The sequence below is a fragment of the Chelonoidis abingdonii genome, chromosome 15 (genome assembly GCF_003597395.2).
Source record: "Chelonoidis abingdonii isolate Lonesome George chromosome 15, CheloAbing_2.0, whole genome shotgun sequence".
Classification (NCBI taxonomy): Eukaryota; Metazoa; Chordata; order Testudines; family Testudinidae; genus Chelonoidis; species Chelonoidis abingdonii.
This window is the reverse complement of record NC_133783.1, coordinates 42,512,335-42,539,112: the sequence shown is the minus strand read 5'-3', so window position 1 is coordinate 42,539,112 and position 26,778 is coordinate 42,512,335. Positions and strand designations below refer to the sequence as shown.

Genomic DNA, 26,778 nt, shown 5'->3' with positions numbered 1-26,778 from the left:
CCCTAGCACCTCCCCTGGCCTTTAGCAAGGTCTCAGCCTGGGGACTTGCCCGGTCAGAGCTCCTCAGCTCTGCCTGCCTTTCCCCAGCCCTGCTCTGCCTCAGGTACCCTGCTTGCTTTCCCAGGCAGCCTGCTCTGCTCTGCTCTGCTCCTCAGCTGGAACAAGAGTCTTCTCTCTCTCCCTCAGCCTGTCCTTTTATCAGGGCCAGCTGTGCCCTAATTGGGTGTAACCACACCTGCGGCTGACTACCCAAACAGCCTCCCTTGGCTACTTTTAACCCTTCCTAACGAAGTGGGGTGACCGCTCCACTACAGTTCTCAAAGTGTGTTTTTTATTACTTTCCAGTAGCTTTTCACGTCTGATTCTGTGATAGTGAGGGTCTTGTGTAATACTGAATGCTAGCTAATAAATCTTTTGTTGAATTATTTTTAAAGAATTTCTAATTAATTCATGTGCTTGCTTGTTTTTTCTCTTCCATCATAGATTAAGATTAAACAATAAGAACACAGGAGAGAATAAAACATATTTTAAATCTATTGTAGATTATGAATGATTTTTTTACCGTGTTTTAAGAGGAAAAAATTAATAATTTGCCTTTAAATTTTTTTCTGTATTTTCTTTGCTTTACAGATTCATGATGGAACAGTCCAATTCATTCTTGATTGTTTGCATTAGTTTTCTACTTGTTGAAGCTTCAGCGCACAATGAAACCACATCACCAAATAACACAACAACAAGTAAGGAAGCATTTAATTCTTTGGGTCAGTAATGGGTAAGATTCATACTCACAAAATCCTGAATATTTCTCTGTTCCCTCTAACTCCACTGATGCACTCTCACCCATGCTTTTGTTTGTTTGTTTGGTAACTTTTTATTAAGACAAAATTACAATAAAATATCAACATAGTATATTGTACATTACTGATTGCTTATTCAGGATCAGGTTAATGTTCAAAGAACTGAGATAAATATTTTGGCTTGTTGGCATGCTCCTCTGTGTACACTAAATAGGGTGACCAAAAACTAAATAGCTATCCTGTTTCTGGAGCTTCTCTTGTATATTATGTACTTAGTATGAAAGTTTTTCCATTACAAGGACAGTCCATATTTTACTATACCACAATTCCATAGGAAGAGAAGTCACATTTTTCCAATAATGTGCAATCAGTCTTATTGCTAACAATAAAAAATAACTTAATTTTGTCATTCTGTTTAAAATGTAGATCCTTTACTGGAGCATTAAGTAAGCAGGTTGGGGAGCTCTAAGAAGCTGGCATTTTGTCATGAGATGAATCTCTTTAATAATTTCCTTCCAAAAGAAGTATATTTGGACATGTGATTTTGATAATTTCTGTTTTAGCAGTTAAAGCTTTAACTTTTGAATCTCAATGTCTACTGTCATTCAGTAATTATTGTCTGACACTCCCATTGTCTGTCACCCCTTCATAATTTCACACAACTCTGAAAATTTAAATGCATAAAAATTAAAATATACTTTAAAATAAACATTGATATCTGTTGAAATTATAAGAAGAAAAATTGAATTCTGCCAAGCCTATTCTTTGTTAACCCGATTGATCACATATTTTAGTTGTGATGCATAATAATAATAATAATAATTAATAATAATAAGCCAAATTAGGGAAAAGCTACTCCACCCCACTTAACAGGCTTCTGCAAAACTAGAGAACTCACCCTTTGTCATGTATGTTTCCATATGTATTTTAATATGCATCCTGCCATGTTGTTAATGTAATGTCAGGGTTACCAAAAGAGATGCACTGAAAAAAAAATAGTACTTGTGGTAGGAAATTCATCTTTATCAAGGCTACCTTACCTAGCCAAGAAATTTCATATGTATTCCATTTCTCCATGCCTTTTATTATCTTATTCCACAGTGGAAAATAATTTGTCTTTAAAAGTTTTTGTTTCTCTACATACAGGGGTTCTTAAACTGGGGGTCATGAACCTTCAGAGGGTCGAAAGGTTATTACATGGAATTGTGAGTACATACCTTCCAGCTAGCTAAGTCTGCTGTGAAGTCTGTGCTATAAGTCTGCTATGAAAAGTGATATTAACAAGGGGGTAGCACTCCGGGGGTATGCTGTGTGAAAGGGGTCGCCAGAAAAAAAAAAAAAAAAATTGAGAAGCAATGTCTACAATACTTACTCCTAAATATTTTAAAGATTCCTTTATCCATTTTAGTTTATGTAGCTGACAATGGTTTGTTTTGATGTGTCCAGAAATATTAATTCCTAAAATTTCAGATTTCTTGGTTGGATCCCAGAGTACTAAATAGCAAGAAGATGCAACAGATGGATATTGAACATAATGGAGAGAGGACAAGGGTGACAGCATTAGCAACACAAGGTTGCTTATATTAACAAAGTGTCAGCTGAGGTTTGGAGGTGGTGGGGTTTGTGGATCTTCATCGGTTTTGATTTAAAAAAAAAAAAGTGATGAGTGTGTAGGATGTTTCTGTGTACACACCATTTAAGAAGATCCCAAGTTATTTACTTAAAATGTCTACTCTGCTGTATTTTTAGCCAGTCTTAAAAGAAGATAGCTTCTTATATATTACTACTTCTTATGTGGAATCCCTGTTACTGGAGGTTTACAGCTATGGTAGCCCATTCTATATAGTCCGCTGCTAATCTCCTTTTACTCAACCCAGGATACCACATCATCCATCCAAGATCTTCTTTTTCTGCATCATGTTCTTCTGCCATCAACTTTTCCTTCCAGTGCCTATAAACATGCATCCCTTGCTGAATTCTATAAAATGTGCCCTGCAAATCGAATCTTTATTTTCAAAAGTTCTCTAACTAATGTTTGCTGAGTTACAGCCATCTCTAGTATTTTTCATTGGGTACGCTGTCTATCCATGATATTTTCAGAATTATTTTATAACAGGGTCGGCAGCCTTTGGCACGTGGTCTGTAGGGCCAGCTGTAGCACCCCCTGGAGTGTCGCACTCATGCATCGGTATATCAGCCCTACGTCCTCTCAGTCCCTTCTTACCGCCCATGTTGGTTAGTCAGAGTGCCTTTCCTTGCATAGCAGAGGTGAAAGTAAAATGGAGTTCTTACTGGTATGGGGCCAACTTTGGACCCCCCAGAAGGGGCGAGACCTCAGGTGGAAGGGGCAGGGTTGGGGTCAGCGTCCCCCAGCTAGTCCATCTGCACTGCTTGGTCCGTGCCGCCTGGGGCTCCAGTGGTGATTTAAAGGGCCCGGGGCTCCAGCTGCCGCTACTGCAGCAGCAGCCAGAAACCTGGGCCCTGTTAAATCGCAGCCCCGGTGCAGCTACATCTTTTGCTTTAATGTCGCTGCCCCTTTTGCGCCTCCCGCGATGGCGGCCCTGTCGGTAGGGACCTGGCAGCGCCGCAGATGGGGGCGCAAAAGGGGCAGCAATGTTAAAGCACTGCTGTGGCAGCTCTTTAAACAGGGTCGTTAAAGTGCATCTGCGGCAGCGCTTTAAAGTCAGTGGTACGGGCCGGTACTGGCGGGTACTTTTTACCGGTATGCCGTACCGGCCTGTACCGCCATACTTTCACCCCTGTTGAATAGCAAGGCTAGAGGTTTCGTCTCTTCTGACTTCGAGCCTTAGGGTCTTGTAAATAGTTTGTTTATAGTAGTTAGCATTAAGTAGTTGTTAAGTGTAGTTAGTAATTAAATACTAGTTAAATATGGCGAGTAGCTAAACCCTGAGCATGTGGGCAAGACTCACCAGCCGGACACCCAGGAAAGACTACTCTGTAATAACTCAGATCCCACCCCATCTAACATTGCAGGACCCTTGAGGGCCAGCCTGGCTGATGACTTTAAAGAACAACAGGCCCTGCTTTGACGGATGGCCAAGAACTTGGGCCTAGAGGTAGAGGAGATGGCCAAGCAGGCAGACACCTTGTTCAGCGTCCTCTCAGCCTCTACCCAGCCCGTGTTGCACTACCAGTGCATGACTGGGTCCTCAAAATTGCCAAGGCCCTCTGGCAAACCCCATCTTCCATCCCTCCCACCTCCCCAAGGGCTGAAAAGAAGTACTTTGTCCCGGCCAAAGACTCATGCCACCCAACTCTGGGCTTGCTGGTTGCCTCTGCGGCCAATGAAAAAATACAAGCAGGGGCACACCAGCTCAACTCCCAGAAATAAAGAGGCTAAAAGCATTAACTAGGGCACAAGCATCAACAATGGCCTTCCTGGCACATTGTGGACCTTTTGAGGAGAAAAATTTATTTCACTATCAGTACGTCATCTTACAGACCAAAAGACTGCAGTGATGCCAGGTAGCAAAGATTAGATTGAAAGGGGAACACATTTTTTCTTTTCCATTTGCTTAAACATGCTTAGGTAGATTCACTGTAGGATTACGTACGTGTGACCAGTCCTGCCCCAGCTTCTGATGTTGGCATCTGTCCCAGTTTTCTTTCCTGTGTTCCACCAGCAGTTTGCAGAACACTAGATTCTTCTTCTCCCTTATTTAAATGTGAGGTTTTGCAACATTACAATGAATTACATGAGGACGTTGCATCTCAGCTTGTGTTATTGGTTCACAATGTGACAATCTAACACACTGTGAGACGAACTCATAGTTTTGTTTCACAACCAGTTCACCTTAGATGTAATTTTGTAATTGCAACAAAGCTGTAAATGAAATTAGGTCGAAATCTCTCTAAATCTTGAATCTTTTGATGAGAAAATGAGGGAAGGTGGTTTTTAAAATTTTTTTCTCACGCCAGTGTTTATTTTCAGTTCCTATTCTGCTTCTGCTGATACTACAACTATACAGAAATGATATTGAAAATACTTAGGTGATGTAATTTCAAAAGGACTTCAAGACAAGAGACTAGTTTCACTGGTGCACTCTGGCTTGCTTTCTGCTTTCCTGACCTGCATGTTTTAAATTAATTAAATAGTAACCGATTTGCATGTAAAATAAAGTGTTCCATATGTAGAAACTATATTAATAACTACATTTGCAAAGTGGAATATTCAAAAGTCAGAAAATGATGAAGCAAGTTTAAATGTGGAAAGCTGTAAGTTTTACTGCAATAAGAAACATTTTTTTCAGTATCTCTTCATAACATTGAATAATTTTGTCTCAACTTCAAAAAAAAAAAATTCCTTGGCTGAGGACAAGCAGGACAAATTTGAGTCAGAAAAGTAAATGAATTAAAAAGTTATAAGCACCTAATGACCTTTTGTGCAACTGTACTGATACATATTGCCTCAGCATTAATTACTAATTCTGTTACGTCTGTCAGGCAGTTTGTGTTCAGTTGCTATTGCTTAAATAAGTAAATCATAATAGACTCTCTGTTACCATGTGCTCCCCACATCAGTTTGTCATATCTATCTGCTGTGTCTCATCAGGTAGCTAGATTGGAAACTTTTGGCAGCAGGGACTGTGTTCTCATTATAAGTGTTTACAGTCCTAGCACAGTGGGATACTGATATCTGATTGGGCCCCTAATACAGTAACTTCCCCTTAACGTCCTCTCGCTTAACGTTGTTTTGATCTTACGTCCCTGCTCAATTACAGAACATGCTCCATTTAAAGTTGTGCAATGCTTCACTATAGCGTCGTTTGGCTGCCTGCTTTGTCCATAGCTGGCGGCCCTCCATCAGCTCCCTTATGCCTCCCCCCACAGCGCCTCCCAGCTGCTGACTGACCCCGCAGATCAGCGCCTTCCCCCTCCTCCCGCCCGCAGCAATCAGGTGGCTTGTGACGTTCAGGAGGGAGGGGGAAGAGTGAGGACTTGGTGCACAGGCTCCGCCTCCCTCCCCTGCCTCCTGAACGCCTCAAGCCAGCTGATTGCCACAGGCAGGAGACAGGGGAGGAAGGGGAGAGCCTGTGCACCAAGTCCTCACTTCCCCCCCCCTCCTGCCCCCTGAATGTTACAAGCCACCTGATTGCCACAGGCAGGAGGGGAGAGGAGTGAGGACATGGCACAAGCATTGAGCCCCCCGCCCCGGTGCTTGCAGAGTAAGGGAAGCTGCCACTGCTGCTGCACAACATGCGTCTTCTAGCCTACAGGACCTTCAGCTTCCTTGCCTGCCTCATTGTCTGCAGTGCCAATGGGCTGTGCCTGTGTAGGATAAAGTGGGGGCACCTCCCTACTTATAGTACTGTACGGCAAAAAAAAAAATTTCCCTGGAATTTAACCCTACCCCATTTACATTCATTCTTGTGGGGAAATTGGATTCGCTTAACATCATTTCACTTAAAGTTGCTTTGTTCGGGAACATAACTACAATGGTAAGCGAGGAGGTACTGTACAAATAAAAATAGTAATCTTTTATTTCTTAAGAACATGGTGTATAAACCAAAAGAGCACATTGGCTTAACGATATCTGCTCGGCTACGTTACACCTTTCAAATGTTACATTAACTTTTAATTTATTACCAGTGATCTGTCTTCAAAACTAATTAAGACCCGTCAAATTACTATTATTTATTATTAATATAGTTCTATAGGTAGGCATGACCTATTACAGAACATATACAATCCTGTGATGAAATCGTAGCCTCATAAAAGTCAGTGGCAAAACTCTCATTCATTTCAGTGAGGCCAGGATTTCACTCCAGTTACCTACTCCAGTCTAGTGTACATTCACATGTATAGCAATCACTTTCAGCCCCAGAGAGGCCAGTCTTGCTGTGGTGTCCAACTCTCCTATGGGAGCAGAGAGGCCCCACAGAGGAAGCTAAGAATCAAGTATCAAGAATGCCTAGTTTCCAGGTCAGTGAAGTGGAGAAGGCTGAAAGTCAGGCATGCCCTGCCTGGGATTCCCACTGCATGTGCAGAGGAAGGGGAGGTTGTCATGTCCAAGCCCCACATCAGTCTTCCTCTGATGATAATAAACTTTACCAGTTCTAAGGAATACTGGCATAGATCTTCATGATATTCTTCCTCTGCTATCTTACCTCTTTTGTTGAGGAGTGAGAAGTTACCAAGGTTGGCATTTAAAGTACCATTATTGGTATCTATGTTAGTACCCACTGGAATGGATACAGCAGTTCACATCTCAGCGTTATCTCTTCAGGCTGTCTGAAAACTCAGGTAGACATCATTCGATTGGTTTTGCTTGTATCACATTTTTGAGTGTTTTTTTTCTACAATCTTAACAACTAGTGACTAGTCTTTTGTTTTAAATGAAAGCTGGGTGGATTCTAGAAAAAAAAAATAGTTGTCTGCCTGTGCTAATGCCTACCCTCCAGTGGCACACCCCATCATAGGGGAAATGTGGGCTCTAGGACCAGGTCTTCCGGCTTTAGGGCATCCAAACATGGAACCGCGAAATCAAACGGCCTTTCTGAAATACTGTCAAGTAATTAAATATGGAAAATGGGAAAGAGAAGTGGTTTGACACAGTTGTATCACTTCTTAGACATATTAATAAAATTGGAAAAGTCAGTTTTTACGAAGAGACGCTGTTCATCTTCAAAGTTTCACACTTAAATTCATTCCAATTTTGAGTAAATGTGGATGAAAGAAAACACATATTCAGTATTTTAATTAAATCTTAATTTAAATGATACAAGCAAGATGTGTAGTAGAAACTGAATTGGATTTTTAAGAAGTATCAAAGTCCTCATTATTTAATATTAAGTACATATGTATTAAAAAAATGAACATTGACTGAAAGACAAAAATGCATATATGGCAAAAATGCTTTCCTGTATAAAGAGCCCAAGTTAATAGGATTATGCACTTATCTCATGCTTCCAATAGCTGTTGAACTGTGCAATAAATCATTTTTAATCCAAAAATAAAGATTACTTGGTCCAGTGCCAAATATTCTTCATTTGAAGAGATTATTCATACAGAAGGAGCTGAAGGATAGTAACAATTTCATTTAATCCCACTGTCCTTCTGCGTGTTTTCAAATTTTATGAAGGATGCAAAAGTCACCATGAAAAGTGTGTGCTAGTTTTGCTGCATGTCAGTATTCCAGAGATGTAATTTAAAAAAAAAATGTTCACTGACTACTTGTTAAACAGGCAGACATATAACATTTATATTAACCATTGCTCAACAAGACTAATGCCATTCTTGTCCTTGGTCAGAGAGAGAACCATATTAAAGTGTGTTCTCTATTTTACAAAATATAGGTATTCTGTTCTGTCAGCATTCTCATTTGTTGAAGACAAAGCATTCCAAAAAATGTAATACCATGCCAATATGCCAAAACTAACCTAATTAATATTTTATTTATTTAACTGATTTGGAATTACATTTAATAAGCATCTGTCTATTGCTCTGGGCACCTTCACAGTAGATTAAAACTTACGCTAACAAATACAATTCAACGAATAAATACAATATGCTGTTTATAGTATTGAAATAATAACTCAGTAACCCATGATAATTGAAATGCTCCTCAGTCTTAAGGGTATGTCTACACTAGAAACTCTGCAGCAGCACAGCTATAGCTGTGCCTCTGAAGTGCAGTAGTGTAGACACTTACTACAGAAACAGAAGGTTGGAAGTAATGTAAATGCACTATGGAATAGGTTTCAAAGCCCTTTTCACTGGTCAGTCTTTCATATTAAATCAGTCAACAATTATCCTTCAGTTCTCTCCAGTGCTGATACACCAATCTAGGCATCATCTATGGATTGAGTTACATTGGATTATGTTCAGAATTAGACCCAAAGGTTGTTCCTCCTCCTCCTCCTCATTTTAGACACTACCCTGCTCTTTTCATGTAATAAAATGAGGCACAGTCAGAAATTCAGCATCATTAAAGGAGGTGCTGAGACAAGTTCTTGAATATTTATCAAGACAGTGCGGGAGAGTCTTGGACCTCTTGCTGAAACACACTTTCAGACTTACACTTCTTTAAAACCCAGGTTTTTTAACAAATATATTATTTAGTTGTATTGCAGCAGTGCCAAAGAGCCCAGCCACGGACTGGCACCCCATTTTGTTAGACATTTTACAAACACAGAACAAGTCTTTCTTTTGTTTCTTCATTCTTCGTCAGTTCCTTCAGACTTCATATATTGGTGTGTTATCCTTCAGTGGGTTTTCTGATATCTTAATTCACTGCAGTTTGTTTCCTTGTGCCTTCTTCTTTGTCCCCTCTCTGTTTTTTCCTTTCATTTTAGTATTTATCAGTCTGTTTGACTACTTGTTTCATGTATATGTGTGTGTGTTACTCATAACTGTCAGTCACTGCAAAAAAGCAGAAACAAGTTGCTTCCATGACACTGTGGGTTTCCCTGCCCTGCCAAATGTAGGTTGAGAAAGGGTATTTCGGGCTATTGAGGATTGCGCCTTTGGCATACATTTTTTCCACACAATAGTCACAATTCTCACTTCACAAGTTCACTCATACCTCAAGTAGATAGAGTAGCTGTATGGCTTTTAAACAAGGAGAAGAGCTTGCTGTGTGAGAATGAAGTAAATGAGCTCCAGTGTGCAGCATAGGTACACATTGACCATGCTTGCCTATCTCCATTACACTCAAGGTGATTCTCAGAATATGGGCTGAAGATCTATTTTTATTGAGCTGTCATACATTTTTAAACATAAGCACACTAAAACAGAGCTAATGCATGGAGGAGTCAATCCTATAGAATCATTCATTGTGGTCACACAGTGGATTCAAGCAGAGGGGAAGCATCTGTAGTGCTTTTTACAACACACAGGAAATTGGCTTGAACTAGCTTTTAACTTTGCTTTTGAATTAGCTTTTAACTTAATTATCAAGCTCAGTTAGCAGCCAACATTATAATGTCGAATTGATCTCATCTTATATATTTTCTTTACAGGAAGTGTCACAAGGTTCCTCCTTTGCCTTGGTGGGTCCTGTGCTTATTGGTGCATTTGCTCACCTCAGAGGCTCACGGCAGCTCTCAGTATGGCCACTTTTTGCTAGTGGCTCCAACCTGCTGTTAACTCAGCTAACCTCAGCACTGGTCAGAATGGGAAAGGGAGGAGAATGATCTTCGCAGTCTCTGCTGACCAACCTAGTGAGTCGGGGGGACAGGATCTATATATTTTGCCGTCCCAAGCACGACAGTCAGGTGGCCTTCAGCAGCATGCCTGTGGGTGGTCTGCTGGTCACGTGGATTCAGCGGTGTTTCTGCAGGTGCTCTGCTGGTCTCGTGCCTTCTGCCAGTCCCATAGCTTCGGTGGTGGGTACGCCGATCACCCGCAGAAGGCTGCCTGATTGCCACCCTCACAGCGACTGGCAGGTCGCCCCAGGCATGCGCTTGCTGCCTTGGTGCCTGGAGCCGCCCCTGGGCCAGGGACCTTCTCCTCTGGTCCCGGTCAACTCCTCTTGTATCAAATAGGGAGTTGGGGGGATGGAAGGGAACCCGGGCCCGCCCACTACTCAGGGTTCCAGCCCAGGGCCCTGTGGATCGCAGCTGTCTACAGTGTTTCCTGTAACAGTTGTGTGACAGCTACAACTCCCTGGGCTACTTCCCCATGGCCTCCTCCAAACACCTTCTTTATTCTCATCACAGGACTTTCCTCCTGATATCTGATGATGCTTCTACTCCTCAGTCCTCCAGCAGTACACCTTCTCAGTCTCAGCTCCTTGCGGGCCTCTTGCTCCCAGCTCCTTGCATGCACCTCACTAACTGAAGTGAGATCCTTTTTAAACCAGTATCAGAGGGGTAGCCGTGTTAGTCTGGATCAGTAAAAGCAGCAAAGAGTCCTGTGGCACCTTATAGGCTAACAGATGTTTTGGAGCATGAGCTTTCGTGGGTGAATACATACAACCAATGAAGTGGGTATTCACCCACGAAAGCTCGTGCTCCAAAATGTCTGTTAGTCTATAAGGTGCCACAGGACTCTTTGCTGCTTTTTTTTAAACCAGGTGACCTGATTAGCCTGCCTGTCCTATTTGATTCTAGTAGCTTCTTAATTGGCTCCAGGTGTCCTAATTAGCCTGCCTGCCATAACTGGTTCCAGCAATATCCTGATTGTTCAGGAACAGCCTATTATCTTACACAGGGAAAAGGGACCTGCATAATCTGGGGCTAATGTATCTACCTTCTATCACTCTCCTGTGGCCATCTGGCCTGATCCTGTCACAGAAGATATGAATATAACAAACAATAGTGCACTGATCTGTAATACATATACAAACTATTCAATTCCTGACATGATAAAAACCAGTATAATAATAAAATGTTAATATCAGCAGACAGACAAATTTGGGTCTTAAAAAACCCAAATATTTCATTTTAGGACTTTTCTATATTTTTGTCCTGTGTTAGAAGTCATTTACAGTGTTTGGATTTAAAACAAATAGTATGTTTTATAAATGTGTGTTAGGGGAAAAATACTGTTGCTCCTTTTTGACCCGAGTGATCAGCCAAATATCAGGGTCCTGCGAGTTGTTCACTAGCAGGAGAAATTGATGCTGGAGTCTGGTATCTATAATGCAATCCTGTTTATTTACAAAAAATGTGTAAAGTCCTGTTTCTCAAAACACAATGACAATCAAACAAAAGGAGAGACAGCTTCTTTGCTCCCAGCTCTACGCTTCTTTTAGCCAACACTTAACTCAAAAACTTTCTCTCTTATCCTTTTCTTAGGGTCACACTACCAGTGCTTTTGTGGCTGGTGCTTCCTTGCTGCCTTCTGTTTCCTAACCTTCTGGTGGTTTTCCTGCTTGTGCTTTCCCCCACCTGTCTCACCCCTCCTCAACCCGCTCTCTACTAAAATAGCTAGTGAAGCCCCTCTGCCACCTGTTTCAAGTTGCTGAGAGAACTCGTGTGCCTTTTCGTTTCAGGCAGCGACATGTGCCTGTGTTCTAGTTGGAGTCCCCCTGTTGTTTCAGCTGCCTGGTTCCGTAAAGGAGCTTAATGACTCTGTAGAATGATTTATATCCACCCACCCCTGAGTTTCAAAAAGATTTAACCCAACCCATAATAGTTCTGTTTAACAAGTACTGGGTTGGTATCACTGAGGGTATAGCAATGTTAAAGTGCTGCTGCACTCGTGTGCACCAGTGTTGGGAGACAGCTCTCCCAGCGCTGTAAAAAAACCACTCTCACGAGGGGAGTAGCTCTCTGTGCTGGTGCACTGTCTACACTGCCACTTTACAGTGCTGAAACTTGCAGTGCTGAGGGGGGTGTTTTTCACATCCCTGAGCAAGAAAGTTGCATCGCTGTAAAGTGGCAGTGTAGACAAGGCCATCGGAAGGTGCACCCTCCTCAACACTAACCTGCCTCCATTACCATGGAAGCTCACAACACTCGCTGTGGGGCTGTTGTAGGAGCTGAAAATAATCAGAGTGCAGTAACAGCCCGGCTGTGCTATAGACGGCAAGGGAGTCCCCATAGAACCATTCTTCCAGGTCCATGCCACTCAGGGAATTTCCTTATCCTGGGGCTGATTCTACCAGCTTTCTAGCCCTTTTACACTGGTTACTTGGGTCTGAAGGGGCTGCATTGGCCAGAATTACATCCTTGCCCAAGGAGTTTATAATCTAAGGGCCTGAATCTTTGGGACCAAGCCCTTGCACCTGCTAGGCTGTACATTCAACATAAAACAGGTAGGGATGACGACGAGGTATGGAGGAGGAGGAAGAAAGATCACCAGATACTTATTGTTACATATGCTGCTTTTGGTTCCTAGTTTGGTTTGGTTTTGATTTTAATTAGAATACTGTAATTAGGAACAGAACGAAGCCGGGGGAACATTACAAGAAAAGGAGCACTAGCACCAGGAAAAGCAAATCAGGCATCTGGAAAAGTGGCAATAATGACAAAGCGATGCAAAATCACATGGCCCAAACTTTGGGGAAAACCAGTGTCATAGCCCTAATTTCTTCTCAAAGTGGAACACAGTGGGTATTTCAACACATTTCTGGAAAATCCCTGGGTTTGTGATTTTAAAGCTGTCATTCCAAGCAGAGCGTTACATGGTTACTAGACCACGGTTTATTGTATCTGTTTGTGGTGTAATGGTTGAAAACTTTCCATGGCAATGACCAGAATGAGGATCTACAGTCAAAGTAATTTGCTTCCTCAGCATGTACTTGTCCATGTCTCAGTTCCCTGCAGCAGCACTAATTAAAGAAATGGGTTTGGTGCTACAATCATTCAGTCTGCCCTTGAAGTGTTTAATTTCTCTTATTATATAGATGGCTGTCTGGTTAAAGGCCATTGTCAGGACTCTGAATTTATAAAAGGTCTGGGGCAAAGTAATCTTGCTCTTTAATTTCTGAGTTTTGTTAATAAATTAGCGGCCCAACCTTTGGGGAAAATACAAAATAATAAATGTGATCAACATTTAAAAAGCACGTGATACCTGCATGCAGCTCTCACACATAGTGTAAGGCTGCTGGTCTGACATCACTGTTTTGTTTAAATTCATGGGACTGTCATGGAGGACAGAGGAAGGGGCCATCTGTGTTTCCAAGCTAACTTCCTTGACATCAGGTGGCTGGGGGAGAAACAAGACTGTGATGTGGCACTCATAGAGCTCCTTAAGCCATCCTTGCCATGCTCTGTCCCTTGAAATCAGGATATATAAGCAGGGTTGACATATACCTGTCACCATCCTATGGCAGAAAATTTCTCAGCAGTGGTATTTCCTAATGTTGCTACATAGGACTACATCTTAAGTCAATGCAGAACCTTGAGGTGGAGCAGAATGCAACCTACTTATTAAACAGTGCTTCCTGGTAACAGTGTATGACACTTGAGCTCTGAGATCTGCTCTGGCTGCCTACTGATTTCCAGACTGAATTTGAGATGGTGTTTTTGACCTGTTAAGCCATAAATAGTGTGGGACGTTGATGCTTGAGAGACCACCTCTTTCCTCGTGTCACATTGCTACAGCAGAGGGGTTTGAGTTGGATCCCCCTCAGTTTAAAAGGAGGATGACTCTAGAGGGCCCTCCATGAGGGTCTTCAGTTCTGAAACCAGCTGTCTGATGTGGTCCAAATTAGCCCAAGAAGGCATACTGCAAGGCACATCCATTGGGTTGGGTTGTGCAAGAAGAAAGGGTTATGTCTGTGTCAGGGAGGGGAGTTTTGTGCTTGGGGATGGGGGGAGAATTCCTTGGGGAGTTGAGGGTTTTTTTGTTTTGTTTTTTTGCTGTAGGAGGTGGTAAACTGCTATTTTATATTTTTTGTTCTTGTAATTTGTGTCAGTACATATCGTGCTTTGGGTAGACAGTCTTTTTTGTGCTCCTATAAATAAAATATCACATGATGGGACATCCTCCACAGTACTCTCCAGCTGAATTTCCCAGTGTCTGAAGAGGGGAAGCGTATGATGGCCTCCATAACTAGAATTTGTTTTTTAATTGTTTTGTTTGTTCTCTGCTAACCCTTATTTACTGTGCAGAAAACACTACTGTTGCTATAAATTAGTGGCTGACTGATGGACGCTCCATCTAGGTCGTGCTGCAACATAGAGATCGTGAAACCTAAGCAAAATAAATGTTGTATGTTTTCTTTCTTGCCTATCATTTCTTGTTCTTTCATCTTACATGTCGTTTTTATGCTTTATTTCCCATATCACATGAGCCTACCAGTCTCTCTGTAATATTATGTTGATGGAGTCATTCCTTCCTAGAATATCTTTCTACCTCAAATTATATATGCCTAAATCTTATTTTCTGTCCTAATTCCATATCTACCCAATGATGTATCCTCTCTCTACATCCATATTGTATTTTCTTTTCTTCTTATCCCAGTCTATTCTTTTTCTCTTCCATTTTATATAATCCTCACTCTAACAGAGTCAGTTTGTACTGTGAAGCAGTACTGTGAAGTACTTAGAGCAGGAAACTGGGAGTAAGGCTCATGGGGCTCATGCTCGTCTCTGTGCATGTATGTACAGGATGTACCTGCAAAAAGAGAAGAATTCTTCCTTTAGAACGTTGTTTCTCTTTTTCCCCCACTGCGGGGATCCCAGGAAGTTTTGGCTGTGTGGGATTAGGAGAGCTGGATAGGATTCTCCTGACTTTCTACCCCACGGGGGGGAAGCAGCAGAGCTAAAGCCTGGGGCTGGTGGAGTTTTTGGTTTTGTTTGAACTGCATAGTTGTCTGGAGCATGAGATACTGTAAGTCAAATTGTGGACTACTATTAAAAGTTACTACTAGCACAAAGAAACTGAGGAAATAAAAATTCAATATTAAAATCAACCTAATTTTGCAGTATTCAGTATTGGCAAGTAGCAGCATAAGCCCTAAAACTCTATGTGTAATTGGTGCCAGGTACAATAGGACCTCAGAGTTACCAACACCTCAGGAATGGAGGTTGTTTGTAACATTGAACAAAACATTATGATTGTTCTTTCAAAAGTTTACAACGGCACATTGACTTAATGCAGCTCTGAAACTTTACCGTGCAGAAGAAAAATGCTGCTTTCACTTTATTTACCTAGTAGTTCACGTTTACATTTAACACAGTACTGTACAGTATTTGCTTTTTTTTTTTTTTTTTTTTTTTTTGGTCTCTGCTGATGCCTGATTGCATCCCTCCAATTCCAAACGAGGTGTATGGTTGACTGATCAGTTTGTAACTCTGGTGTTCATAACTCTGAGGTTCTATTGTAGCTTGTACCAGAAGTGTACCAAAAGAGCACCTCCTGTGCTGTGTTGCATCTGTTGAGCAAAGTAAATATTCTTGACCAGATCCTCAACTAGTATAAATCGGCATAACTTCATTGACTTCACTAGAATTCTCCCTCCTTCCCCCGTATCTGGTGCTCTGTACTTTGCACATTAGGTGCATTACAAACCAGCAACTAGCCACCTGCAAAAACAGCCAAACAAGAAATTGTATGTCAGTCTAATGCCTGGAACCTTTGAATATAATTCTAAAATCTTGCATCAAATATCTTAGCCTGGTAAATTTATACTGGGAGGCAGGGGAGAACATGCTTTCTCATTCACTAGGTCTTCACACTTCTGGTAATTAACTTTGCAATTCTCTCAGTTGCTCCCACAAATACAAATGACATATTAAAGAGCTTATATGCAATGTTGTTTTAGACATGTTGGTCCTAGGATATTAGAGAAGGTGGGTGAGTTAATATTTTTTATTGGACCAACTTCTACTGGTGAGAGAGACTTTTGAGCTACACAGAGCTCTTCCTCAGGTCTGGGAAAGGTACTTGGAATGTCACAACTAAATACAAGGTCAAACAGATAGTTTAGCATAAGTAATAATATTCTTACAGGTCCATCAATCAGATAAAATTTTTCTAATATCCCTTCAGGAAAATACTCACTAAGTATAATGTAATAAAGAAACAGATGCAAAACCTACAGACATACCTCCACTGCTATAATGATCAATACCCCCCAGAACATATCTTTCAAGATCCTACACATGCCTGTCACAACATGTGTTATACCTCATCCAGTGCACTAAGTGCCCCAGTAACAGTTATGTGGGTGAAACCAGACAGTCGCTATGATCTTGAATGAACTCACATAGGAAAATGATAAAAGATGAAAAACATCACATCACCTGTGGGAGAACTCTTTTCATGACGCGGTCGCTCTATATCTGACCTACCAGTCCTCATCTTCACTGGAAACCTGCACAACATTTTCGGAAGATGAGCTTGGAAGCTTAAATTCATAACTTTTCTTGATAATAAAAATCATGATCTTAATTAAGATACTGGATTTATAGCTCATTACAACTATCTGTAACCACTCTAACCCCCTTTTTGTCCTATGACTACAGGGGTGTTTAACAGGCCACTTCAACTTGAATGGTTCTTTAGAATATGTGCGAACTAAGTATGCTAAACTACCTTTTTTTAATCTTGTGTTTAGCTGTGACACTCAGAATACCTGTCCAAGAACTGAGGAAGAGCTTTATATATCTTGAAAGCTTGTCTCTCTCTCACCAACAGAAGCTTGTCCAGTAAAAGATATTATCTCGTTCACCATATTCAAGAGCTGACAGTTGGTAGCACAGATTTTAAAAATATGTTCCCTTAATTGTGGGTTTCAGCTTTGTATTTATTCACTAAAAAGCACTGTTGATATTTTTTACAAATTGATACAGTCAAACCACCGCACACAGCCGTCAAATCTATGTTCCATGGGAACGTTGGCCCTAGAGGTAGGCCTTTTGGAAACTGTACAGTGTATTTAAATCAGTTTTTGAAAGTATTAAGTATGTTTGTCCAATATTATCTTTGCTACACTGAGAATTCCATCACAACAATCTGTCACTCCTGGTGTTTTTTTAATTTATAGAACCTCCAGAAAAGAACAGTTCACACCAGCAGCTACTGACTTCAGTGTTGATCCTGCTTCTTATATTCATCATTTTCATTCTTCTGGCTGGCTATTTTTTCAGGTAGGGAGCTGTTAAGTGCTGCACTCAAAACTAGATTGGTCATGTTTTGGTATGATCTAATAAGGAAATGAAAGCGGTTCTACATATATGCAGTAACTGAAGTCTCAGACCACAGTTTAGAGTAGCGGAGGATGTCGTATGTTGCATTTTATCATTAGTCATTACCATCTGAAGATGAACAGAAAGAATTTCTCCAGAATTACATGGTTTGTACAAGTTAATCTGGAAGAGCATTTGTTACTTTTTAAACGCAATTATTCAGATTAATTTGGTTTTGTGCAATTTAAGGTTCAGAAAACATAGGAAAGCTGTTGTGACCTCCAGTGACAAAAAGATGCCAAATGGAATCTTAGAAGAGCAAGGTAATGAAATGTTGGCTTTGTTTTTTAGAATGAATTTTACACACTCTCTCCCTCTCTCTCTCTCTTTGTACACACTTTAATTTTGAAAGTTAAGAATTCAATTCTTTAAACTTTGAGGATTACTTGTTTCTTTTTGTTGTATCATTTTAGTGCTGGCTTTATTTATTTAAAAGAAAACAAAGAAGAAAACTTCCCTCTCTCTTCCTTCTCTTTTCTGTTTAATAATTTACAGCTTAAAGTTGTAACTTTACCAGATTTTGTTTCTCCATGGTAATTCTCATAACTGGTTTGTTAGTGAAGGATTCCTCATGACAGCTGAGTTATCTGTACCAGTTTTCAGCTGAAGAAAAAAAGGATAGAAACATTTGTGTTAAAAAAGAAAAAAGGCATATGCACGAAGAACTACTTTGTAACTCTGTGACCAGATTAAAAGGGGAATGAGTGGGAAGGTACTGTAAGAGAATAGCATTTTTTTAAAAAGATGAAGTCCAAAAATTGAAAATATTCGCCAATAGATTTTCAGATGTTTTTATTAAGAGCATAGCAAATTAGACTAGATTTGGACCATCAAGCACAATAAAGATTAAAAGATGTTGCTGGGGAATTGTAGGTCATCCATATATTACTCATGCCATAATGACGAGGGAGTAAACAATTGAAATAAAAAGGGACAAAGTAATCACAGGGGAGAATTACCTGCATTTTCTGTGGCTTTCATGTTACTACGTGCAAACTGAAAAACTGTTTACTATATTCACAGTTCTAAATATAAACCAAATGAGTGTAACTTCCTGTTCAGTGTTAAATTTCCTAACGTCAGTTAAAACAGCATTGATGTTTCCAACGTATTGAGATATACTAGCCATCAAGCAGAACGCTGTTACTCTGTAGAATGGCTACTACATGAACTATTAGGCAACATGGTTGTTGAAAGTTGCGTTGTCACTGTCTGTTTCTAGGGAAATGTTTTGTTTTTCTTTTAAACAAAGTTTCTAATCTCAGGGAAGCTTCCTCTACCATGATTTCAAAACTCTTCAACTTCACTGTTGTTTTAAAATGCAATATGTTTGCAAACTGGATCTAATTTTCTAACCAGTCTACCCGTGCACAATTGTCATAAAGCTAGCAGATCTAGCCGGCTGGTGCAAGGGAATTCCTGGGTGTCAGGTGCTACACAAAGCATCCCATAGGGAGGTAATTGCTGTAAAGGAAACATGCTGGAGCACCTTGGTCTGCTAGAATAGCCACTTTAGCTGTGGGCATCTGGCACAACTAAGGCTATGTCTACACTTCCCCCTGGATCGATGTTCCGGGGATTGATGTACCTGGGTCTATTTAGCGGGTCTAGTGAAGTCCCACCAAATCGACTGCAGATTGCTCTCCAGTTGACCCTGGTACTGTACTCCGAACAAGAAGAGTAAGTTAAGTCAACAGGAGAGTGTCTCCTGTCGACTCAGCATAGTGTGAACCCCGCAATAACTCGACCTAAGCTACGTCAACTCCAGCTACATTATTCATGTAGCTGGAGTTGCATAGCTTAGGTCATTTACCACGATAGTATAGACATGGCCTCAGAGCAGCCAGCAACTTGGGACTGAACTCCCTTTTTTTCTTGATCTGTGCTTGGTGCAGAAAGACCAGACCACGTGTTTGCGTTTTTGCAGGTATGTATTGGTGCCTACAATGAATTGCAGGTGGAAAAATATACTTTCAAAATTCAGGTCCTATTTAATTGCAGACTACTGTCTACATGGCGCAAATATTGTTTTCCACTGTTTTGGGACAGAAACTAAATTAAGCACTGATGCTTCCTATACTTTTGGTTAAAGATGCAATAGAAATGCTTCAAACAAGTCTCATGAATTTGTTACCTTCTTAAAGCAGTTTATTGAGACCAAAACACTTACCTAATTGTAGTTATTGTAAATATTACAGCGTTTCTGGTGTCTGGCTTATTTTGGAGAAATAAAACCATTTGTAAAATAGATTTACTAATTATTTTCCTTAAACTGAGTATCTTTAAACAAATTTCCCCTCCAATCCCCACACCTCCCAGTGAGTGTGAGGAACTGATGGATCCTATTGCCTCCCCATATGATGTTTCATCAGATTTTTATTCTGTTACAAAGTAAAGTCAGAAACTCTAATTATTAACATTAGGACACAGGCTTCTGAGCATTGTTTTAATCAGGTGTGTGTTCAGAGAAATCTCTCGGCTTTTTACTGTATTTTTATGGAAATCAACTCTGTCATTAGTTTGACTGTAGTATAATTGTAGCCGTGTAAGTCTTAGGATGTTGGCTCAATACGAGATATTACCTCACCCACCTTGTCTCACTAGTTTGATTCACATTTTGTAAAAGGTATTCTGTTCCTTTTTCCAAGATGTTTCACAAAACTAATTGTATCGTCATTTGATTAATGGAATACATCTCTACCCCGATAGAACGCTATCCAATATAACACGAATTCAGATATAACGTGGTAAAGCAGTGAGGAGCCCCGGGCCCTTTAAAGTTCCACCCGAGCCTGCTGCTTTACCGCATTATACCAGAATTCATGTGGCGCCCCGCTGCCAGAGCTCCGGTGGTAATTTAAAGGTCCCGGGGCTCTGGCCACTGTGGGGAGCCCTGGGCCCTTTAAATCCCTGCCTGAGTCCCGCTGGCAGAGCTCCGGCGGTGATTTAAAGGGCCCAGGGCTCCCTGCAGCAGCTGGAGCACCAGGCCCTTTAAATCCCTGCTGGGGTTCTGGCAGCCAGGCTCAGCTGATGATTTAAAGGGCCTGGGGCTCTGGCCGCTGCAGAGAGCCCCGGGCCTTTTAAATTCCTGGCCGAGCCCTGCTGCCAGAGCTCCGGCGGTGATGTAAAGGGCCCAGGGATCCCCACAGTGCTGGAGCACTAGGCCCTTTAAATCACCGCCAGGGAAGCCAGTCCAGTCCGGCGTACCGACCCAAACCTGTTACAACGTGGTCTCACCTATAAGGCGGTGAGATTTTTTGGCTCCTGAGGACCGTGTTATATCGGGTAGAGGTGTAACTAGTTGTCCCTCATTCTGAATATACATTTGACATTTATTTTCTCTGGCTTGACAGAACAGCAAAGGGTGATGCTGCTCAGCAGGTCCCCCTCTGGTCCAAAGAAGTACTTCCCTATTGCAATGGAGCATCTGGAGGAAGAAATACGGATAAGGTCAGCAGATGATGGGAAACAGTTTCGGGAAGAATTTAATGTAAGTCTGCTTGTTTTCTGTGTCATTTTTTATCACAGGGAAGAGACACAGGAAATCAAGAATGGATATGAACCCAAAAAATGTTGTTGGGTTTTTGTAATTAAATGTGTGTGACATTGGCACTTATAGCATGGGGAATGCTGGGCAAGTGTAACCCACACAGCTTCTGAGTGTGATGTTCTCTCCTCTCTAGTGGCACTGATGGTCCAGGGCCGGATTGACCTTTTGTGGGCCTGGCGCCAAACATATTTGTGGTTGTGATGAGCCCCTTCCAAGTGTGGGCCTGGCATGACATAGTAAATGTGGTATTGCTGGAATGGGGATGAAAACCTTTGTTCAAAAACAAAATAAGCTATTTGAAGCCACACTTGATTGAGACCTCCACTCAGCCCATATAGAACAAACTGGACTAACATCTGTGAACCCAGAATACCACTGAATTTGGTTTGCGTGGAGGGGAGTTGTTTGTTAGTTTTGTCTTTTTTGTTTAAACACTCAGGGCCTGCTTGGGACCCTGAACACAAGTGCTTAATTAGCACACTTATGAGCCATATTAAGCCCGGATGTAGCAGTCAGTGATATCAGACCTGCATCTTCTCACCACTGCCTCCTCTACCCAGAGTTATGTTTTGTAAATACATTTTTCGAAAGCTGCATTTTCTACTTTGGTAAAATGTTTACAAAACTTTGGGGCAGAGTGTGGGGAGGAAAACTGCTGGTGCCCATCTTTTGCAAGAAGGAAAGGCCACTGGGAGACACACACACACTTTACCACAAAGGCTACCACAATCCAGCCTCAAGCTCCTACCCCAACCTTCACACCTGGGCTCTTCTCCCCCACTTCCCGTCCCTCCTACTGTCCTCACCCCACACAACTAACCCCCAAAGAGAGGCTCTCCTCAATCTCCCTGCTACTGCCCAGGACTGTCACTTCCCTCCCTTCTACTACCCCCCAACACTGAGCCAACCACCACCTTCAACTCAGACTTTCCCTTCCCTCCCTCTGCCCTCTGCCACACCAACCCCCACCTTAATACCCTGCTGCTCCTACACCCCCCCCACAGAGTCATCACCTTCTCCCTGATTGCCCCACAACTGCCCCTTTCCCCCATACCACGCTGCTTCCCCTCCCCTCCTTGAATTGCAGGGGGGCAGTTTCTGGGCATTCCCATCGGCAGGGGGCGCAGCAGCCAGCATTGACAAGCCCCGCTGTAACTGTCCCCCTTGCTCCCAGGGAACACAGACAACCACCCCCCACCCTGAAGTTGCAGGGTCGAGACAGTACCCAAGAGCCTCTAGGCATCACGGTCACTGGTGGGCTGCACACCACCCAGGAGTCACAGTACCACAGCTGCCTCCAGCTCCCCACTGCCCAGGAAAATGGGGGAGATTCGCGGGTGGGGGGAGCCAGGAGCTCCCACCCTGTGCCCCAAGGGGGAGGGGGGAGGGTGCAGTGGGATTAGTGCCAGGAATCCTCTCCCTGCACCAGACCATTTCCTTGCTTGGGATTTCTTTTTGGTCCACTCCGCCCACTTCAGATGGGGCAGCTGGCAACATGGCGCAGAGCATTCTGGGACTAGTAGTGCAGCTGTCTGTGGAGGTCCCAGGGCCCCAGCAGAACACAGCAGCGAGAAAACCACAACTCCCTTCCAAGTGTGGCCTGGGGCCATGGCACCACCAGAGCCATTGTAAACCACTGAGACCACTTAGCGATTAATGAGTCTGCTCTACAGCCTTAGCTAAGAGCCAGTTGGCTTTTAGGTCATGAAGGAGAGGCTCAGGTTCAGTCCCGTCTGCTGACGACCAGGATCTGTCGGCGTTACACAAGTATAGTGTAAGCTTCTCCACACAGCTTGCCAATGCTCTTCATTACTCATGTTTAACACCCAGTTATTTCAGTTCTGATCCTTAGAGATACTGCTACATGTGTTGGATTGTACAGTTGTTTAGCCATGGGGACAAATGTCCACTAGGGCTTATGGTGGAGAACTAAACTGATTCTCATTTGTGCTCTCTCCTGAGTTTGAACACAGAAGTGTCTCAAAGTAGAACTCTAATCCACTGAGCTGTGTCTCTCTCTCTTTCTCTCCCTTCCTTGATACTAAAGAGTACAGGCACCCGTTTTACTGAAAAAGTTATAAATTCTCATTAGTGTTGTGATACTGAGTCACATTTGGAAAAACTGAACTGTTTTATTTTATCAGAGTCTGGGATCTTAAACTCTTCAGTCTTGATGCCCTCCTCCCTCAGAGGAAGGGGAAGGAAGATAGAAAGCTCTGCAGCATTCAAGCCTCTGAAAATGATAGTCTCCCCTCTGTAGGGAGAAGCTTATGGCACAGGGGACAAGAGAGCCAAGGCCTTTTAAACCAGTATAGCTCAGTGATCTTTGGGAAACTCTGCTCTTTGGGGTTCTGCTCAGATCTGCATGGCATTTGTAAGGAGTGTGAGTGCCTCTCAGCAGTTCTCCAGTAAACCCACTTCTCAGCAGCTTTATTGGCAGAGGAGCCCTGGTTCAATTGGATGCCTGAGCAAGAAGGGTTTCCTGAAGTATTTTGCTTTGTCAGAAAGACAGCGTGTTTACTCCCCGTTACCCCAGATTGTCAGTTTTATGGTGGCTGTATAGATGGGTTTTACCCAGCTCTTGTGGAGGTAGAGGGAAGTACAGTAACTCCTCACTTTAAGTATCCCAGTTAACATTGTTTCATTGTCATGTTGCTGATCAGTTAGGGAACATGCTCATTTAAAGTTGTGCAATGCTCCACTCTTTATGTTGTTTGGCTGCCTGCTTTCTCCACAGCTGGCAGCCTCCCTACGCCCCCCCTCCCCACAGTGCCTCCTGCCTGCTGGCAGACCCCACGGATCAGTGCCTCCCCCACCCACTGCTGCAATCAGCTGGCTTGCGGCGTTTTGGGGGCAGGAGGGAGAGGGGAGGAGCGAGGACTCAGCGCGCAGTCTCTCCCTCCCTCCCCTGCCTCCTGAATGCCACAAGCCAGCTGATTGCCCTGGGCAGGAGGCGGGGGGGAGGGAGGGGGAGCCTGCACGCCAAGTCCTCTCTTCTCCCCCCTCCCTCCTGTCCCCTAAACACCGCAAGCCAGCTGATTGCCCCAAGCAGGAGGGAGTGGGGTGGAACGAGGCATTTAGAAGGGAGGGGAGGGAGGAGCAAGGATGCAGCGTGGGAAGTAAAGGGGGAGGAGGCGGGGGGGATGAGGCAGGTCAAGAACGGGAGCCTGGGGGGAGGGAGGGAGTGGGCAGGCTGAGGGTTGAGTCCCCCACCAGCCCCTGGTGCTTGCAGAGTAGGGGAAGCTGCCGCTGCTGCGCAATGTGCTTCTCCGAGCCTACAGCACCTTCAGCTTTCTTGCCTGCCTCATTGTCTGCAGTGCCAATGGGCTGTGCCTGTGTGGGGTAAGGCAGGGGCACCTCCCAACTATAGTACTGTATTGTATGTACAGTATGTTTGTAAGCACACAGCACATGCACACTACTCCCCCCAGCGTAGTATTAAATTGCTTGTTTAAAAATTGTTTAAAACTTATATAATGCTTTTTGTCTGCCAAAAAAAAAATTCCCTGGAACCTAACACCCCTATTTACATTAATTTTTATGGGGAAATTGGATTCGCTTAACATTGTTTCACTTAGTCGCAATTTTCAGGAACATAACTACAACGTGAAGTGACGAGTTACTGTATGCCATGTTGGGTCCACTCCCAAGCTTCTGCAATTTCAGGGGCCATTCCACACCCACTTATTATTCATTTTCACTTCCCCCAACACCACATGGCAGAACTGAGCAGCTTAGAACCGTATATAATGTTAAATGCAGACTCAACTGGGCCAATACGGAACTATTATTAGGGTATGTCTACACTTGCAGAGTTTTTCCCACTGTAAGTTTCATCGGTGATAGGGAACCCGCAAAAGAAAAGAGCTGGTTTGTGTACTCACTTAATTCCTCAGACATCAGAGAGTGTTTACATTAGCAGCACTTTCATCGCTGATAAGAGCAGTGCACTGAGGGCAGCTATCCCACAGTGCAGCTCTCTCCATTTTGACGATGGGACTTGGTGCGGGGGAAGGGAGATCCTGGGGCATCTTGGGTCCCTGCACAGCCTCCTCTCCCCAAACACTGATCAGCTCCAGTAGCTCTGCATTGTTCCAAGCAGGGGATCGTTTGCCCCATGGAGCAGGCATTGTCATCTGGCCAGATGATCAGTGAGCACTTGCCAAGAAAACAGGAAGGGGAATTTCAAAGTTTCCGGGGCTTTACATGGGGAGGAGTGGATGTCTGTTTACTTGGCATCAGAGCAGCAGAGCTGCTCGCCAGAGTGGTCACCTAGGCACTATGGGATATCCTCAGGAGGCTAAAAACTCTGTAAACAAGAAGAACATGTCTTCACTTGCGCATCACTGCAAAAGTATCACCAGTAAGAGCTGTATGCCTCTCACGGAGGTGGTTCAGTTTCACTGCAAAAAGTCACTGATAAGTGTAGACATTTCCACGGGTTTTGCGCAAAAAAGAGACTTTTTCCGCTTTAAATGGCAAGTGTAGACATGCCCTTAGATAGCGTAAGGTGGTGCCCTTAGGACTGAAAAACCGTATTAAGTGAGCTTCATAATTGGCAGCATTTTTTTTTTCATGTTGGTGATTTGATTATATGTTTGACATGTGTTTGTACTGCTGCATGTGCAGTGTAGTCACTATCAAATGACAGGGTTACCTGAGTAACATTTTTTTAAAATGTTAATTTAAGAAGAGTTGTATCTCAGTGCACTAGCACATTTGTGAATTTTGACTCTCCTAATTAAAACCTCCCGGTATAGTCAGTGGTGAAACCTAGCAATCTATTTTTGTTTTAAAATGTGTGTTCCTTTGCTCGTATTCTACATTGTTCTCTAAATATGTGAACTTTTGCTTGCAAACTGAATGAGTCTGACCATCATGGTCAGAGATCTATTTATGTAGGTTCACATGCAAAGAAGTATATTAAAACATTGAGGAGAATGGTCAATGAGGTATTCTTGATGGCTTTTTAGCAATATAATAACCACACTGCTGCTTGCAGCTGCTTGCATGGAAGATGCGGATTACATTCTATCAGTTGTTTGCTCTACACTTGATATTGTCAAAAACCAGAATGTGAGCAGTTGTCCCTAGAGGTTGGAGCAGGAGTCATACTTAGCAGTTGGAACAGGAGCCAGGAATAGGAGCTAAGGATCAGAGCTGGAATTAGAGGCCAAAGGTCAGAGTAGGAGCAGAGTTGAAGTCATTGGTCAGAGCCAAGCTTCAAATCTGAGGCTACATTGAAGCAAGGCAGGGGTAGGGTTGGAACAAGGCGGGAGGAAGACTGGGAATAAGCAGAAGCAGTCGCAGCCATTGGTGAATGCTTTGAACGGTCGTTGAACTGCTGCTGGGATTAAGAGCTGGTCTGCTGATTTTTCCAACCAATCAGGTGGCATACCCAACAGGCAGCCTACTACAGGCCAGTTATGCTAATTTGGGTGCCTGGAGACTGGTTCTGCTGCAGGCCCCGCTTTCAAATCAACTCTGCTGCAAGCCCTCAAGGACAACTGTCATAAACAGATAGTAGAAGTTAATAGAACAGAAGTACTTTATATCTCTTTTGACCGTAAAGGGTTAACAAGTTCAGTGAGCCTGGCTGTCACCCGACCAGAGGACCAATCAGGGGACAGGATACTTTCAAATCTTGAGGGAGGGAAGTTTGTGTGTGCTGTTAGAATTTGGTGGTTGTTCTCTCTGGGTTCTGAGCGTGACACAGACTCAAATGCAACAGGTTTTCTCCATCTCTCTGATATCAGGCTCTTATAGTTCAGAATAGTGAGTACTAGGTATGATAAGGCGAGTTAGACTTATGTTTTCTTTTATTTCA

General features: G+C 42.8%; 1 protein-coding gene across 4 annotated transcripts in view; it reads left to right on the top strand.

Moving 5' to 3' along the window:
• The window catches only part of PTPRE (protein tyrosine phosphatase receptor type E), a 131,077-nt gene that overhangs the window by 39,684 nt on the left and 64,615 nt on the right, over positions 1-26,778 (top strand). For 2 of the 4 annotated variants that reach the window (XM_075072741.1, XM_032801585.2), the window contains exons 2-5: positions 631-737; positions 17,200-17,302; positions 17,591-17,664; positions 20,755-20,891. In XM_075072741.1, coding sequence (XP_074928842.1) covers positions 635-737; positions 17,200-17,302; positions 17,591-17,664; positions 20,755-20,891 — 417 coding nt within the window. In that variant the 5' untranslated portion in view covers positions 631-634. Of the gene's footprint in view, positions 1-630; positions 738-17,199; positions 17,303-17,432; positions 17,509-17,590; positions 17,665-20,754; positions 20,892-26,778 lie in introns of those variants that run through there. The other 2 variants (XM_075072742.1, XM_032801587.2) reach the window with 2 other exon arrangements.